At 46.5% G+C, this 17164-nt stretch overlaps 3 protein-coding genes across 3 annotated transcripts; 2 read left to right on the forward strand and 1 right to left on the reverse strand.

Annotated features, from left to right (window-relative positions):
- Positions 1-2595: 2595 nt before the first annotated feature.
- Positions 2596-5331, reverse strand: DFL_009365 (uncharacterized protein; the record flags this gene model as incomplete). Its single annotated transcript, XM_067639236.1, has 2 exons — positions 2596-4472; positions 4533-5331. 2 exons carry the CDS (start codon positions 5329-5331, stop codon positions 2596-2598), a joined length of 2676 nt encoding a protein of 891 aa, XP_067487045.1.
- A 7552-nt stretch (positions 5332-12883) lies between these two features.
- Positions 12884-13184, forward strand: DFL_009366 (uncharacterized protein; the record flags this gene model as incomplete). Its single annotated transcript, XM_067639237.1, has 2 exons — positions 12884-13071; positions 13142-13184. 2 exons carry the CDS (start codon positions 12884-12886, stop codon positions 13182-13184), a joined length of 231 nt encoding a protein of 76 aa, XP_067487046.1.
- A 1014-nt stretch (positions 13185-14198) lies between these two features.
- Positions 14199-16976, forward strand: DFL_009367 (uncharacterized protein; the record flags this gene model as incomplete). Its single annotated transcript, XM_067639238.1, has 3 exons — positions 14199-14399; positions 14624-16130; positions 16195-16976. 3 exons carry the CDS (start codon positions 14199-14201, stop codon positions 16974-16976), a joined length of 2490 nt encoding a protein of 829 aa, XP_067487047.1.
- Positions 16977-17164: the final 188 nt, after the last annotated feature.

A 17164-nucleotide genomic window follows, 5' to 3' on the forward strand; every position in this document is an offset into this window, starting at 1 on the left:
CCCCCGAAATCATGTATACATCGACGCCAAAGCTTCCGTAGATGCAATGTATCCGACGTCTCGTACGCAGATGTCACGAGTATAGTAGAACAGCTAGCCGTGGATGCCGACACGGATATACTTCGTTCACCTGCAGACGGTACTGCTTTTACGACAGTTGATTAAACAAATTTCCTTCTGCGATAGATTGAAGAAACCACATTCTCAATATAGCTAGATAGCTTCCGTAGGCTGGTTTCGGAGGTGAGAACCTCTAATATTACCTTGTAGCGTCCTCCGTCAATGATTCAGCCGTCGGTAAGTTTGACTTTTTTTTTTTTTCCCTCAAGCCGTTAATTAAGCATAGTTCGTTCTAGTTTCGAGGCCAGCCGCCAGCATGGTTCGTTCTACAGCGCTCTATGAACCCGACTTGCCAAAAGAACTCAAACCCCTGGTCTAGATAGAGGCTAGAATTCAGACAAAGTGATCGATAAATACTATCTCTCAATAATTTAAATTTCCAAATAGGTATCGTTGGTTGTGGCCACGTGGGATGCTAGCGCGAGACAAATCGTCAGGCAAAAAAACATGCCCCCGAAGTATTTACCTTAACATCAGTTAGCCTTTCCCCGAGCGAGCGCATCCTCAACTCCGCTTTCTTCAAGAGCTCTCTGGCTAGCTCTACGAAGTCTGCGGCGAGGGTTAGGACGATATCGGGTCTACGTCGCTGCAGCCGCCGGTGGAGTTAGAGTTATATACCGAGGTTTTAAATTTTGTTCCCACGGTGTATTATAGAAGTCGACTGGTCGCTGCCGCATAAGGGCGGCTTGGACGATCGGAGCACGCTTGAGGACACCGATATCGCCGGTGCCGAAGCGAACGGTCCAAGGCGCCTATTCGTGATAATAACCGCTGCAAATGTTCATAAATACCGGTGCGTATAAATTTAAAACGAGTAGACTGTAATTCGATGAATCCAAAAAAAAAAAAAAAAACAGATCTCCAGAAATAAAACAACAGCCCGAGGAAATCGAAAAAAAGCTTCGAAGAGATGACGGGTTTTATACTCGAGATGACATTGGTTTGGCAGGACTATCTATACCTGGTGACATAACTACAGGAAGCCTCGAGGGCCGATCAATTAGATGGCTACAAACATATATATACATGTGCGTGTGTAGCAGCTTATACATACATCAAAATCCCGAAAACATTCATGCATGCATACACCAGTTCTTGCGTGCAGACTACAGCACCCGATTTATTCACCTATTCTGCGCAGTATACGCGGAGACGCAGAAATGAAGAGTTCGCAACCATCCCGTGCACAGTGTATCGGTTGAGACGCAGTCAGATCCTTAGATCTTGGGATGCGCCGACGCCGGCGAAGAGATTACGGAATATAAAACGCAAGTACAAGATAATAGCATTATCCACGACGATCGCGACACAATATCTTAAGAGGTTAATATTATCTTTTCATCCCTCTAAAAAAAAGCGTACTATCTGCTAGCTAAACTACTTGATCACTCCCTTCCTTACACCCAAACCCTTCCTTCCAATCCATCATCGCCATACCAAATCCCTCCATGTTATGAATTCTAGAAAAAATACATACACGAAACGGACCAGCTGCGGCCGACGGATCGATAAAACAGAAAGGTATGTTATGAAAGGCTTAAGGATAGTATATCCCCCCCCTCCTTTTCCCGCCCTCCCTTGAAAAATATATCCATTTTCTCAAAATCCCTCTTTCATTTTTTGTTATTTTCAACGATACCCTCCTTTAAACTCCCATGCGTCGTTGTTGATATTCCCATATTTTTCAAAAAAAAAGAAGTGCGGAAAAAAGAAAGAAAAGGAAAGAAAAAGCATGCTTCAGCAGAAAAAGTACAAATACACCCTGTTCAAAAAAAACTGGGACAGCCGTTATTCTTCTCCATTCCAGTTCCAACGGGGTTTCTAATAATAGTAAAAAGTTATATCAAAAAGGAAATTAACATTAAGGAAAGTATAGAAGCAAGAGGGTCGGTAATGGCGTTACAGTTATATAAAAAAGAGAAAGGCAGCAGGGCGATCGATACAGAAAAGAAGAATAACGCAAAAGCGGAAGAAAAAGTAATAAAACAAGAGAGAGGTAAGGAAATAAAGAAAAAGAGGTATATATAATCACAATGTCGTAAAGAGGTGAGTTGGTGTCTATCGGCGAAACCATGAATGCAGCAGGTAAAAATATATGCAATGCCATTCGGAACGGGTGTATTTGCAAATGCTGTTCGGGTTGTGCGGTTGGTGTCCTTTTGCCTCAAGAGTAGAAAGTTAAGGAGAATAACAAGTAAAAGGTAAAAAGGAAATTCATTGAAAAGCTGAGTCTAAGAGTTCGATTCAATGCGTAAGGAAAGACGAGAAATATGGCTGTCGGAGCCTCTTTTTTGCAGGCAAGGAAAAGTGGGTGATTCGCAAGGTTTTTTGACATCAAGGAAAGCCGAAAGGAAAAAAGGATAAATAATGATTTGCATATGAATCATGCGTGACCGTGATATTACATAACCGATAAATAAAATTCCGTAGGTGAGTTCGTAGGAGTTAGTGGGAGAGTGAGTCGTTGAGGTATCTTTAGCTGGTAGACGATCTGCCTTTCCAGAATGAAAACATCTTGCTCCATCGCTTTTCCTTCTTCTCTTTTACCTTCTCGGGGGTACCTGTGGATCCGGTTTCGACGCCGGGCATTGTGCTGTATGAGGCGCTGCCGCCGAAGAAAGGATAGATACGCTTTGTTTGAGAGTGAGATGTTCCGGGGATGTCATCAACGGAAACGCTCATTCTGATTTCCGGGCCAGGTTCTCCGAGAAGAAGGGGGTCCTCGTAGATGGAAGCGCCTGACATTATTGTCACGCGGTCATCTTCCTGGTGGAACAGGTGAGGGACAGGTGGAAGCAAGAAGTCCGATGTATGCGGTGTGGAAGGCATGGTAGGGGGACAGATGGAAGTGCTAGTGGTGCTAGGCGTAACTGCTGGTGTTTGGTCGAATGACGAAGCATGGTGTAAAGAGTTGTAGGAAACATTTCCGCTGGCATTGCTCATCGGTTTTGTCAGATGGTTGTTTGTGCTGAAGATGGGAGAAAGCTGGGTGTCAGTGGTAGGTGTGGGAATGGAGAGGGCATCTGTCGATGTCAGCGCCTCTTCGGCTTTCAATACCATATCCTCTGATAGTTGAGACTCGCTTGCAGGGTCAGTGTCTTCTGACAAGCGGCTCATCTTGCGCTTAATACCTTTGCGGACGTTTGCTACGCCATCAACGATATCAAGCTCTTCGATCTCACTATCATCGGTATCCCAGTTCAGTGCAAGCCCAGCGGGCATGACTGGCTTGGGAAGGTCTTCAACGCGGAGAGTAAGATCAGCGTCGTCCTCTTCCTCTTCCTCTTCTTCAGTGTCTTCGAAAACATCACCCATTCCGTCTCCCTCAATCTCGTCTTCAGCAAGGGAGAAGAGTTGCATCTCAGGCATACTCTCTGCACGTCGGTGGTAGCAATTCCATCCGGCGGCAGAGTGCATGCGCTTCCTCGCAGACTCAAAACCGGAAAGCGGTCTGCTAGGAGATTTGGGTGTGTTGAATGGGCCGAGAGCGGCATCAAGGTCAATGACTGGGAATTCGAACTCAGCATCGGCTTCGTACGCTCCCAAGTCAATCATGGGCTCAAACTCAGGCTCTTCCAAGCTGGATGACTCCCGTGGCTCATAGTCAGTCACACTTGTGGGCATGAGAACGTAGTTTCCCTCAAGCATGAGACGTTGGATTTCGTCTCGGTGCATCGTGGGAGGAGTCGGTGTCCGCCTTGGAAGGTTCTTGAGCTGGCGCTTCTTATAGGATCTACGCAAGAGGATTGTTCCCGCCCATCCCTTCATACCGCCCTTTACCTTCTTAGGGGTAGCGGGTGTACCATCAGGATTGGAGGACTTTCTGCTCTTGCGCTTTGGCTTTTCAGCAGCTGATGATTCGGACAGATGCTTTGCGTGTCCCTTCTTCTTGCCAGATGGGTTCTTCGGTGACAAGGGAGGGAACAACCAGCTGGGCTTGTGGGCGCCATTCAAAAGAGTAGCGGCGTCAGCAGAGTTAGGTCTACGGTCAGTCTTTGTTCTGGGAACCCGAGGTGTGCTCGAAACGTCGGATGCAGATGCACGTCTTCCTCTGGAATCAATAGGGTGCAATTCCTCCATGCTACTGATCGAGTTTCTGTACCCGTGCAGGCTGCTCACGCTTTCGCCACGTATGGTGGTAAAAGTGCTGCATGTTCCTGCGGAGGCAGGACGTGGAATAATTTCCGTGGCATCACTGAAGGTCACCCTGGGCTTGCGGGGAGTCTCCTCAACCGAAGTCCTAGCCGACTCGACGGATTCATCCGTAGCATTGACAACCGAAGAAGCAGAAGAATCGCACGAGACGGCGCCTGATGGCACCTCCAGTACAATCTTGGCATCGGTTACAGGACCTGCATGAAGAATTTTAGTATGGCAACGCAAATGTGGCAAGATTGATCGGATGCACGTACCTGAAACGTCCTCAACAACACCAACATCGGTTTCTTTGACAGGACCTTCGGGACTGGATGCTGGACTGGATGGAGCACTGCCGTTACCCTTGTTGGTATTGGTATTGTTGTTGTTGGCTTTGGCTGCGGTCAACATCATGTTAAGGACATCGGCCGAGCTCATGCTCATGGCAGAGCTGCGACGGTGGGCATGTCCACGCCGCCCTTGCATACCCGGGGGCGGCGGTGCAGCCGTTCCCTTTTCGATCACTGGCGGTTCTGGGTTGGCTGCATCTGGGGGTGGAGAAAGAAGTCCGTTTTGGGATGAAAGCCTAGGAGATGTTCCTTCCTTGCTCGGGGAGCTGGCAGCATTTTTCGATGGAGATGGAGTGGTAACACTACCTCCAAACTTGAATGGCTGGTTAAGAGTCCCCAGAGATAGAAGCTTGTTTCCTGAGATCACTTCACTCTGTCTCCGTGCATGGGAACGTCTCTCGCCGAGTGTAGCAGTTGGTGGAGATGGAGATGCAGGTGGCGTCCGTAGTTGGGCATTTGCAGGAGTAGGAGCTAACAGGTTAACAGCTGATCGAGGAAACGTCGCCGTCTGCCTCATGGGGAATACAAAATTCGACGGGCTGTTTCCAGGGCTTGCTCCATTATCGGAATATGTCGGACTGGGCATTCCAGATGGGATGCTATTTCTGCTTGGGAGAGCCGAAGAGCTTGAAGGTCGTTTTGAAGGTGCGGCAGCGGCCTTCGAAGGAAAGACAAAGGTTTGCATCGGTGCCGATGTCAAAGAGTTAAATTCGGTGGTAGCCATGCTGGGCAGTTAAGTTGGTAAGATGTCGTCTGTCGTTATTAGAATAGAGTCGGAGTAGTAGCAGAATCACCAGGTATCGAGTTATATAGGCGTTTGAGAGTCGTGATAGAGCATGCAAATACACAGATAGTCGAGGGGTGTTATGAATGGCAATCCTTCAGAGGGTCATTACTAACAATCGTGAATGCTAGAATGATTTCCGGTCAGTTTCGAAGCAATCTCTAATAGCAAACACACAACATATGAACAGGGCGCAAGTGAACGTTAATTACTTTGCTGTGCCAGTGTCATGCAAGTTGGGTTTGTCACAATCAGTTACGAGAATGTGATATGCACATACAAGATGAAACCTTGAGTTTGCGGGTGTGCCTGGAAGGAAATCGACAGTTGCCCGTGAATGTTGGAGTTTCGAGTTTCCTTTGATAATAAGAATTTTGTTCCGACAATTTTATCGTGGAATCCAGACCAGACAGTTTGATCAAGCGGGAGCTGTCGGTCTTGAGGGTGAGATAAAAGAAAGAAATAGTGTCTTCCTTTTGATGAATCGAACGCTTGGATGAACAATTCAATGCCTCCAAACTTGCGATTTGATCGAAACCAGCACAACCAAACCAAGAAGTATGTTCAATCCGAGAATTTCCAGTCGTAGCCTTTTAAAAAATACGGTCGCTGGGTAAAAAATTCGGAGGGATCGATAATAATTTTCGTGAAAAGAATGAATGAAGTCGTAAGACAGTAATCGAAGGAATTAGTCGGCTGACAGACGATAACTTTGTTGGATGCCTTTTAAAAAGAAACGTCGCAAGGGTTTTTATTAATATTTCCAGTGAAATCGAGTCGATTTTTTATTATTATTTATCCTTCCTCGTTTTCCTACGGTTGTGAAGTTGATGGTATGCCTTGGACTGGGCTTTGTGATGTTAATATCGTATTTGAAGATGGTGTTGAATTTGTTGTCACCGAAGAAACCAAAACGAAACTGACTGCAGACTTTACACAGGACCAAATGAGTGGACAGACACTACGGTGAACAACCAATAGGTCCGGAGAGGGGCTGTAGAGTAGAAAACAAAAGAGGGACGGTGAGTAAAGAAAGAAAAAAAAACAGCTGACGGCACGAAGCCAGAGCGGGATGGATCTCAAGAAGGATGAGAAAGAAAGAGGGGTGAGATGGAAGAGAAGGAGAGGAACAAAAAGAAGGTCAAGTAAAATGAACAAAAGATCCAGGAAATTTGGAGGACAGGCAAACCAAACTAAAAGGAAAAACCGCCCAGGACCAAACGGGCGACCTTCTGGATTGGAATTGCCAATCAGACGGGGGTTAACGAAGGGGGACCTGCATGCACAGGAACACTGGTGGGAAACATTGCGGTTCGAGAGGACGCTAACCACGAAGCAACATCGTATCAAAAAGAAAAAATTCCGGAAGGGTGTGCCCAGAGCATAAGGTTGGTAGCAACTAAGGGGAAAAAGGAATTAGCAGGCTGAACTAATTACCCTAGTGCTGGTCCGAAGCAGAAGGCGGCGTGGGTAATGAACAAACCAGATTTTCGAGTCGAGAACAAATGATATTGGTGGAATGGGCGGTACCGTTCTTTCCCAATTTTTTAACTCTGCAATTCTAACAATTAATTATATCTAGACGTAGACGTAATACTACCGTCGACGGGTTACAGAATGAAGTTCCGTTGAAAACTTTCGCCAAAACGGGTGGGCAAAGGCTCCCGATTCAGCCCACACCCCCCCAGGGGAATTTCCGGGAGCTAAAAAAGAACAATGCTCGATGCAATTCTTTTCACCTTGCATGGGGTGTTATATCGCCTTAACGACCGTTCTGCAACTGCAACTTCAATATCAAATCATTGGGCCATGAGGAGAACTGTTCACATTCAGGCCACAAAGATATGCGCATCATATCGATCTTCAATCAAAAGCATATCGTGGCTTCAATCGTACTCCGTACATAATACACAGCCTGTGTAATCGCCCTCCAAGATGCATTGGGCGGATACTGTATGCACCGTCACCGCCAAGGTTGCTAAACTGGAGACCGGCTGAAATTTGAGCTTTGGCCCCAGCCTCATCTCGGCCTCTGGTTGGTCACAACCCCAAATACCCGCACATCCAGGGTGCCTTCGAGGCGCCAAGGGCCGTCAAATTTTGGACCAACGGGATCAGCTGTGTACCTGCATTCATATTGAATGCGGATAAAAGTCGTCAGAGGTTTTCACTAGCATCTTCCCATGCATGAGGAACCCATGCCCTCGTAGGGTCTCGAGGCTTTCCTCATTCATTCAGAACTTTCGCCGAAAGCTCATGATGCCGAATACATAGTATACCATAACTAGCCTCACCGTGGGCACCGGCTTACATACAATCGCCGGAAGAGGACATTCTTACACCACCTTCGCGCTTCTCGAGCCGTTTCCCCATGAACCATTACTATCGATATGACATGCGCATTCCAGAGGCTTCAAATGTTTCACTTGACGTTTTCGTCAAATGATTCTCGCAATTACTCGGAACCAGACCCGGTCGTAAGATTTGCTTCCCACTTTTGGGGGGTTCCAAAGGTCCGCGTATGAAGCGTTCGCGATCACATACGGAGCGTAATATCATGAATATTGAAAATTGAAAATAAAATAAAAATTAAGATTTGGAGGTTTTCCTGCAGGACGATTTCACGTCGCGCAGACATGTTCGCATGCTACATTAAGAAAGAGAAAAAAAAAAAAAAAAAAAAAAAAATCTTTGACAGGTTTCGATTTTGGGGTCGTCTATGGTTTCTCCAATTTACCTGTCACTTCGGGTACCACAATCTTGCGACTGGCTCGGGAAAAAGGGGCATGCATGCGGCCATCGAGATAGATGCACACACCATCATATCACTTCAAACAGCGCAGCAACACCATCACCAACAAACGGTGCCCCTTGTCGATAACTTTTTTTCGCCCGCATGCATCTCCTGACGCAAAGATGGGATGGCCCGAAACCCCGTTAACTTTGTTCATACATTTTAGAAAGAAACTCAATCACAGTTCCAAATCGAGCTAACATCTAATCTATTTTGCCATCAACCGAGCCCGGCCGTGGAGAAAAAAGACTAGTCAGATTGCAGTTCCGACCATGAATCTTTTCCTTTCCCGTCGGTCGTGGTGTCGACCATATTTTGGCCACACACATCCACACCTCCCCGCTTGCGACAACTTACATACCTCAATACCTCATACCGTGTAGATGGAAGGTCTAGATCAATCAGGACCGAGTCTGAATGTATCTCTACCTTCGGATTTTCACGCATTCAAGTGTCAGCAACCGGCTGAATTACGACAAAGATCATCCAATGGCAAGCCACCAACTTCCATTCCTTCAAGATGTCTCAATGTTGCCTGATTGGCTGAGCCCCCCTCCAGAAGAATGATGGGCTGCTCCTTTGTGGCTTTTCAACCCGTCGACGGTGTCTTTCGTCAAAAAAAAAAAGGCCTAAGGGATCCCTGCAAATCCCTCTTTACCACGTCTATCAAACAAACCCCGGCACCTTCAAGAGTGTTCCTGTCCATCCGATAAGGGATACTGCTCCTTCATCACTGATTATCGATCGTCCGACCCAGGAATCTTGATCTTTCAACGTAATCCGGGAAGTTTTACGCTCATCTACGGGGAAAGTAAGTTAATTAATCCAATCAATCTCAATCAAAACCCGTCGGCTGCTGGTGCTTCCCCCCAAGCAGACGAGCGCCGCCCACGCCCAGAGAAACTGGTTCCTGAAGGTTTCCTTGATTGCAACGTGACCCCACTTCCCATTCCGCTAAAGTAGCGATTTTTGCCCATGAAACCCCAGGTGGAGATAGTAGCAACGTAAGCCTAGAACTGGGCGGGAAACAGAACGACAAACGATCAGAATAAATGACCCAGCCATGTCATGTTCTACTTTTTCTTTTCCTGTGTGCCTGCTTTTGCAAGCGAACGCCCGGAAAGGCTGAAGGAAGAGACACCAATGGTTGCATTCGCATCTCGATCGAATCCAACACCCTCCCGAACCCCGTCGGAAACCATGAAAGATTCAAGGCGGCGTTCCCACCGCGAGAGTCCAGCTTTCTTCTCCGCCAGAAGTGAGGCTGTACAGACATCATCCCGCTTTCCCAGTGGCACTCTTTCTAAAATTTGCCAACACCTTACATTCAAGGAGGGAGGGAGGGAAAGGACCCGCACCGCAATTCCAAGGTAGCACAACACCCAAATCTCAAGTAAAATTTAAAAGCACCCAGCCCAATATCTCAGAAAGGACCTTTTCACTGTAAATCCAAAATTCAGGAGGGAAAAAGAGAAAAGGCGAAAAGTAAACAGCCCTCCCTTCCTTCACACATCGGAGTTACCGAGACTTTCCCGTAATTTGTCTCTCAAGTGATAAACGTGGTGGTGGCCGCAACCCGCTTGAATATAAACCACGCAATATGCATTGCACCCGCTTGATGACGGAAACCTCAATTTCTCGATCTGCGATCGAGAACCACCGGCTCGGAACGATGGAATACTACATGATACATCCATACATATATACATCCATACTTATTTTTACATGTTTATTTACATATCCCACCTATGCAACCGTGGTTGATTCAAAGTACCATCTACATCCACCGTATAACAATGAGCGTCCGGTCCATCTAGCTCCGCATACCAGCCCTACAACCCGATCTGCCAACCAAGGGATGAAAAAAATTCAGCTGCTTGTTATGGTGTCTCACAACAGGGAGGCCCGGCGTGGAGGCTGCAGTAAGATCGCAGTCGCAAATCCAAAATCCGAAATAAGAGCAAATCATAATAAAAAGAATAAAACTTTAATTAACTCCCAGCGGATAGCCATGGTAGTCCATGCATTAGATATTATAACATATTTCAATCAATTATTGCTACCCGATTAGTGATTAAGATTGCACAGCATGTGGCTAGATTCTTTTAGAGTTTTCTATTAGATTGTGTATGGTTAACGCTAGGTTGCTTGGAAAACCATTCGCAGCGTGTTAGGAGCTAAGGAAAATAGGTTATTGGGATATTTTGACCTAAACGGCCGGGAAATAATTTCAGTGATTATGCAGGTTAAAGGGAGGGACGGTGTATTGAGGTATGATTCGCATGTTATTTTACGGGCCGTTGTATGGGATGTTATGGTAGAATAGCGAAGGGTTAAAGCGTTAGAACACATGGTGAAAGCTGAGGTCGTAAGCTAAGCTATAAGGTAAGGGTAGACGAAAATACATGATATCTATAGATCTAAATTCCATGAATAGAAAAGTTTATCGGCAAAGTCGTACTTCACGAAGAGTCTAAACCAGAACCTCTTCTCACAGAATCAAGGCCCGATTCCTTTAATATAAAACTTTCTCGGATCTAGCTGCGGGTACGAGTGACTACGGCCATCGGAAAGAATTTGCGAGATCCCAGGTTTAACCTTTGTTGCAGAAAGATTAGTCAACACACCGACCCGTTCTATACCCGTCTGATTGTTGCAATGGGCCAACCTCGTTTCTGCACATGCATGCAAAAGATTCCAGGAGTCCGGGGGTTTTGCATTTGAGCTGTTTTTCTTACTCTTGTTTGCGGGGTTACTCCGGCTTTTCGAGGTCACAGCTCCATCATATTTAGGTAGATTAAACGAGGACATATAATATCGATAGTATATCAGATATAGCCTAGACGGTTGGGTATATGCTTCCATTGGGTTGATCGATTGATTATATAAACTAACTGCCGGCGTTACATCGAATATTCCATCTTTTGTAGTCTCGCAGGAAATACTATAGTTTTGGACGTCCTCAGCTGATCATTGTATGATATCAATATGAATCCTACTCCTTCTCATAACTTAATAATACAAAAGTACGTATGGGCACACCGTATGAATATAGCTAGAATATTCTTTGATGTTCCAAATTGCGAAAGATAAGCAGCGCCCTCGCATACAGCCGGACCACGGTGCAGGGGCCACCTCGTATAAAAAAGCTTCAACTTTGGTTATTCTCCTGGAGTCCTGGTTAGTTTGATTACTCATGATGGCGGTTGCGTACTACTTGTGCTGATAGCAAGATTATGTCAGCATCGGAGATGCCCTAGGGGTTTTTTAGTACCCAGATTTTTTATCTCTGGACCTTATGCATGCGTTCATGGATCTAGTTGGAGTGCACCCATTGGGTTGGTCTATTGAACAGGAGATAATTTAACATCGGCTATAGCACCCTTTGCTGCTTCGAGTGAGCCCAGAAGAGATATTTACCCAAAGAAGTTGATACCTTGTCTTCGATAACATCATGATATCAGAGACTCAACCTGGGGTTCTACCCTTCAACATGCCGTGGTGTAGTTACTAAAAAGAGATACAATGCAACAAAGGTTCAATTACTATCGGCGCGCAGGACTTCATAATCACCACCCCGACAAAAGCCCTCACCTCCAATTTTTTTCGGATCAATACCATCCGGAGCCGCAAACCTAGAGCCTCGTATCCATATCGCTAGAGCATGTCAAAGTACGTACATACGGGTAGGAACGATCCTTCCGGCTATTTTTTAAGCGATTACTGATCAACCATGGCGCATCCTTGATAGCTCTAAGCTTTTTGTGGGGGCTGCAGTACTTGGCAGTGGATTGGCCGGGCCGTGATGAATGCTATTGCTCCGCAGGTTGTTTTATATCGCTCCCTTCTGGGTGATAATTAGATCGTGATGGGTGTATGTAGATTCATTGAAAGTGAGAAAATGGGTTTATGGCGACATGTGGGGATGTGATGGTGATAGATTGTGTCAAGACCTTGAGTGGAGTTAAATATGAATTCGAAGGCTTTAAAGAGCAAGCTTGATGTCTAATCTAATCTATTCTGTAAATGCTCTCTTTCATCCCCGTATACCTCCCAGCTACCGATCCCCATAAGAGCTCGAGGGTGATATACACACTAAACCTACAAACCCGTGGACGCAAAGTAACCCAACCGACTAGCTAGATTGGCAATAACTTCCAGGATATCCCTATCAGACGGTTCAAGCATGCATATCCTCACTCCTCCTCTCACCGCCCATATTCGCCAAAAAAACTCGACAAATTACCACGCCCACATGCCCATGTTCTCGACATTTCGGCGTCATCACCACCTTAGCCTAATGGAAATTCAAAAGGAGTATCGTTCCGGATGAAGCCTCAATACGAGTTCTAGTTTTATCGGGTTGTCTGGTTGATTTTATGATTTACACGGGATTACCATGTATTCGAGAGGCAAACGAGGAGATTAAGGTATGTTAAACCGGGGATAATATTCCGGAAGATAATCGACAGCCTCGACCGAAATCGGTGGTCGAGTATAAGCTCCGCGACCGATCGTCTCAATGCTGGAGAAGGGCCATGGGTGAATGTCGAAGTCTATAAAAAGGCGAAGATTCCCTCAAAAAGGTAAACTATTTCACCATCATCATAATCATCAACATCCAATCCCAGCAATCAAAATCTCACCAAATAACTCACAAACCGGTTTCTAACCCCCTCCAAACCCAACTCTTTCGAAATGCAAATCTCCATCTTCACCATTGCCACCCTCATCTTAGCTCCTCTCGCAGCCATAGCCGCCCCGGCCGCCGAGGCAGCCCCAAATCCAGCTGCTCTCCCCGATTCCGAACTCCACACTCTCATTAAGCGTGGTGCCTGCTCTACCGACGCCAACTGCAGCAATGGTCAGAAGTGCAATTGCCAATAGTACGTGAATCTTCGATAACGAGGTGCTGTATTCGATGCAAAGAACCAACTAACTCGTTCGGAAATATAGCTGCTTCGGTGGCCCAATCCAATGCTACAAGATCTGCTGTTAAGCGAATTCAAACCCTTTACGAGGATTCTGGATCGATGGAGATTCGGGGGCTTTTTATATGCAGCTGGGTCGAGGATAGAGTTTCAGAGGCCAATGGCTGAATTAACGGTTTGCGACTCGCAAGCGTCTCGAATCCTCTCTTTCTCCGGATCATATTTACCGTATACATCTACCATAGTTCTGTATTTAAGCATCTCTTTGAATATATACATACATTTATATCCTATTAAATCCTTGCGCGTAGACTTGACCCGGAATATCAACCGCTTCGCTAGAATAATTAATATCTTAAGCCCCAGCCTAGATTAAAGCCTGGTGTATAATGGTCTAGTTATGCTCTATAAGCCTAAGCCGGGATACTATAAATTCGACCTCCATGCCCGTATCGTCTAGAGACCATGCATGTGAATCGTGAAACAGATAAGGTCCTCCCGTCGGAGAAGCCCCGTATTACCTCATCCCAAAATTTCCAACACAAAACCGCGTTGCCCCATCACGGGGTTAACGACATCTCGATACCCCCCAGCTCATATCCCATACTTCTAGGCATCGACTTCGGCTTCATCGTCCCGTCTTTCATTTCCAATTCCTCCAACTATTACCCAAAAACCCTTTCTTCTGCATATAACAAACGGTTTAAACCCCTGCATCTGTCACTATCCCCGCAGCGCAGAGGCATATGTGCATATTATTAGGCCGGGATAAGTTTCGGTGAACAAGGCAACAACCAAAATCCCGAACCGCGAAATTTACACCCAAAAAAAACTTAAACTCACCACAAAAAATACAACAAAAAGTCCACAAACCTGCAGGACCACTCCTCAAAATCCCGACTTCCCCGTTGGCCGGCGCCAAAAAGACCCCGACAAGGCCAATTGCAATTTACAACTCTCTTATTCAAACCGTGTAGGAGAAAATTTATACTTCTGAATCTAGGTTGACAGTGTCTCCGCTCCACATCCAGTGGGAATCAAGCTAGAGAACTTTTTTACATATCGAAAAGCATGCATTCCAGATGACCATCCCTTGCATGCGGATACTGGTGCGGGCGGGCTCGTCCTGTCCGGCGCTATACCCGCGATCAAGGGTATTGTTACGAGGCAATGGCGTCCGGACGGGGGATTATAACAATTGGGCATCGAGGGTGACGGCGAGGAGGTCGTTGGTGACGTTGTTGCATAGGACGGCGAAACCGGATGATGAGGATGATGACTTTGTAAGTTTTATTGAATAGTTATTTTTGGTTTACGGAGTTGAGTATTGTGGTTTGGGATATGTTATGGGGGTGGATACTATCTTGCAATCGATGCGATAGAGACAAGTGCTATACTAGGTTCTAGCTAGAATTTAGCTTGCTTATGTATTCAAGCTGCTTGTATAGATCCATCATCAGAGCAATCTAGATGTATGAATACCTGCTAACTCAAGTCTACAATCCAGATCCCCGACCTCCGAGACTCTATCATCGAAGCAATCCAAAAACCCGGTATAACCAGAAGACGCTACATCGTCTTCCAAGCCACGCCCTCCTACTCCCACCTCGTCTCGGACCCCATATTCCTCCGCGAGAGCATCGACCGCGCCGTCAAAACCGCGGGGTACAGGATTGACGCCGTCGAAGCCGTCGGCGTCGTAATCGATAGCATCCCAAAGACCATTTCTTCACCATACTCAGAAGGATGGAGTATAATGATCACGGACCGTAAAATGAAGTTTTACGGAGATACCACGGCAGCATACCAGAACTTTGAGTTTACGCCTGCACCGATGGCAGATATTCCGACTAGTCCCCAGCCGAAATTTCCAACGTTTGGAGCATCGAGGAATCCCGACGATGATCGTGGGAGTTTTCAGTTGATATTTCAGACGCCGAATACGGATTTTACTCCGAGTAATAACAAGCAGAAGATAATCAGCAGGAGAAAAGAGCGACTTTATATCAAAACAAAGATGGCGAATACTCTTTTTCAAAATGGGATGCCTTCGACGGCAATGGTTCACAAATATCGTGTCGATGGAGATGAGGATGGATCGAATGCCAGACTTTATCCACTGTTGGTAAATAGAACTAAAGACCTGACGGTCCAGCTTAACGGAGGTCAAGTGTGGGAAGCGCGGGTAAATTATTGCCTAAGAAACCTCACCGGGCCGCGGAAGGTTTACCAAGGTGTGGGGAATATAATCAAGAAATTAAGAGGTCCAGATGGGATAGAAATAATGAATGGTTCCCAAGAACTGGAGGCCGCAGTGGCAGATGTGACGCTAAAAAGACCGATATACGACCCCGTCACTTTCGAGAAGCGACCCCTAGAAATCTTTGCACGGATAGCACCCGATGATTCAAAGGGACTCGGCGGACTCGGCCAGAGAATCCCTGAGAAGGGGGTTCGTATTGCCAAGGTTCTAGCCGGAGGCGGCGGATGGGGTTTAAACGCTGGGATATTGGCGTTAGATCCGGAGGTTATACAGGGTTACAGGCCACCTGAATTATTGGAGGGGTACTTGAAGGAGCTGGGGGATTCAGGACCGACTGATATACGTGAGAAATGGGTAACGTTTTTCTACAGTGACCCGATGAAATCGACGGCGAGGGGCCGTAAAGATTCATCGTTGGGACAATGGAAGTTCACAATGGTAGGCAAAGGTGATACGATAGGCCCAGACACCAAGCACCCGGATACAAATCTGCCATCGGAACCAACCGCTACAGGTGCCGTTGAAGAAACGGCTATAGATTCCAAAGATACCGTACCCCAAAATCCCACAGAGGAAGCATCTCAACAGGATGTCGCCCCGGCCCCAGAGGAGGTCAAACCACCCAAGAAACCCAATTTTCCTGCACAAATATTACAAACCGGCGCCGATACTGCTCTCTGGATCAATGGACAGAAGTTGGATATCCCCATGTTCTCTATCATGCTGGATCTCCTCGCAGAAATCGGAGAATGTCAGTAAAGAACCCCACCACCAATGTATTTATATTTTTATCATTAACCAAAGTATCCCTACAGCTGAGGGCACCCGCATACCCATCCGTTGGGTCGGCCGGCTTACCAAAAAACAACAACGCTATATGATCATAAAGGATAAGAGGCGAAAACGTCCCCAACCCGGTCTAACGCTGATGGGTCGGACGTATCCCTTTGAAGGCAAGACGTACGAAGCAGAGATCCAAAAGGCACGGTCCTATGGTAATGATGATACGGCAATGGTCGAAGGTGAAGATGAGGGGAAGTACCAAGAGGCCCTTAACTCCTCGGGAATTTCTTTGGGCGAACTAAAGGAATCAATAACTGGGCCGGAGATCTTACCTGACAGGGCGGAGATGATCCGTGAGTTAGAAAGGCTACATAAACAACAGGGTCGGTTAGTTGAAGGGGAGGCCGGGCCGGATGTCGTATTGCAGGAGACCGACGGGCAAGCCGTCCAGAAAGATGATTCGGTATCGTCGCAGCCCTCTCCAAGCGAACCGATTGAACAGATAAACGGATTAAACGCGAGTGACGAGAAGTCAACGGATCCCAAGCCTGATGCCGTATCTCAAGAGAACAACCAAGAAGATGCCGCCCAAAATCCCCGGAAAGATGATTCGGTACCGTCACCAAGCGGACCAAGTGAACAGCTGAGTGGATTAGACGTGAGCGGCGAGAAGCCAGCAGATTCTGAGCTAGGATTGGATAAGAAAATGGAGAAACTGGTAGAGGAGGAGGAGAAGGACAAGCCGGAAACCGGACCGCAGGAAACCAAGGAATCTAGCCAGGAAGACAGCTCGGTACCGGCAAAAGAGGCGTAATAACTACACTATTACAAGCGACACATATTCAGCGTATCATACCATGTATATAAAAATAGCGGCGTTAACATGCAAGTGCAATTGAATGAGACGATCGAACCCTTTGAAATCATATATCATTATCTATCTAAAAATACAGAATCTTTTGGATATTGAGCGTCGGGCGAAAAAACAGATTCAAATACCAA

Source organism: Arthrobotrys flagrans, assembly GCF_004000055.1.
Source record: "Arthrobotrys flagrans strain CBS H-5679 chromosome Unknown unitig_1, whole genome shotgun sequence".
Classification (NCBI taxonomy): domain Eukaryota; kingdom Fungi; phylum Ascomycota; class Orbiliomycetes; order Orbiliales; family Orbiliaceae; genus Arthrobotrys; species Arthrobotrys flagrans.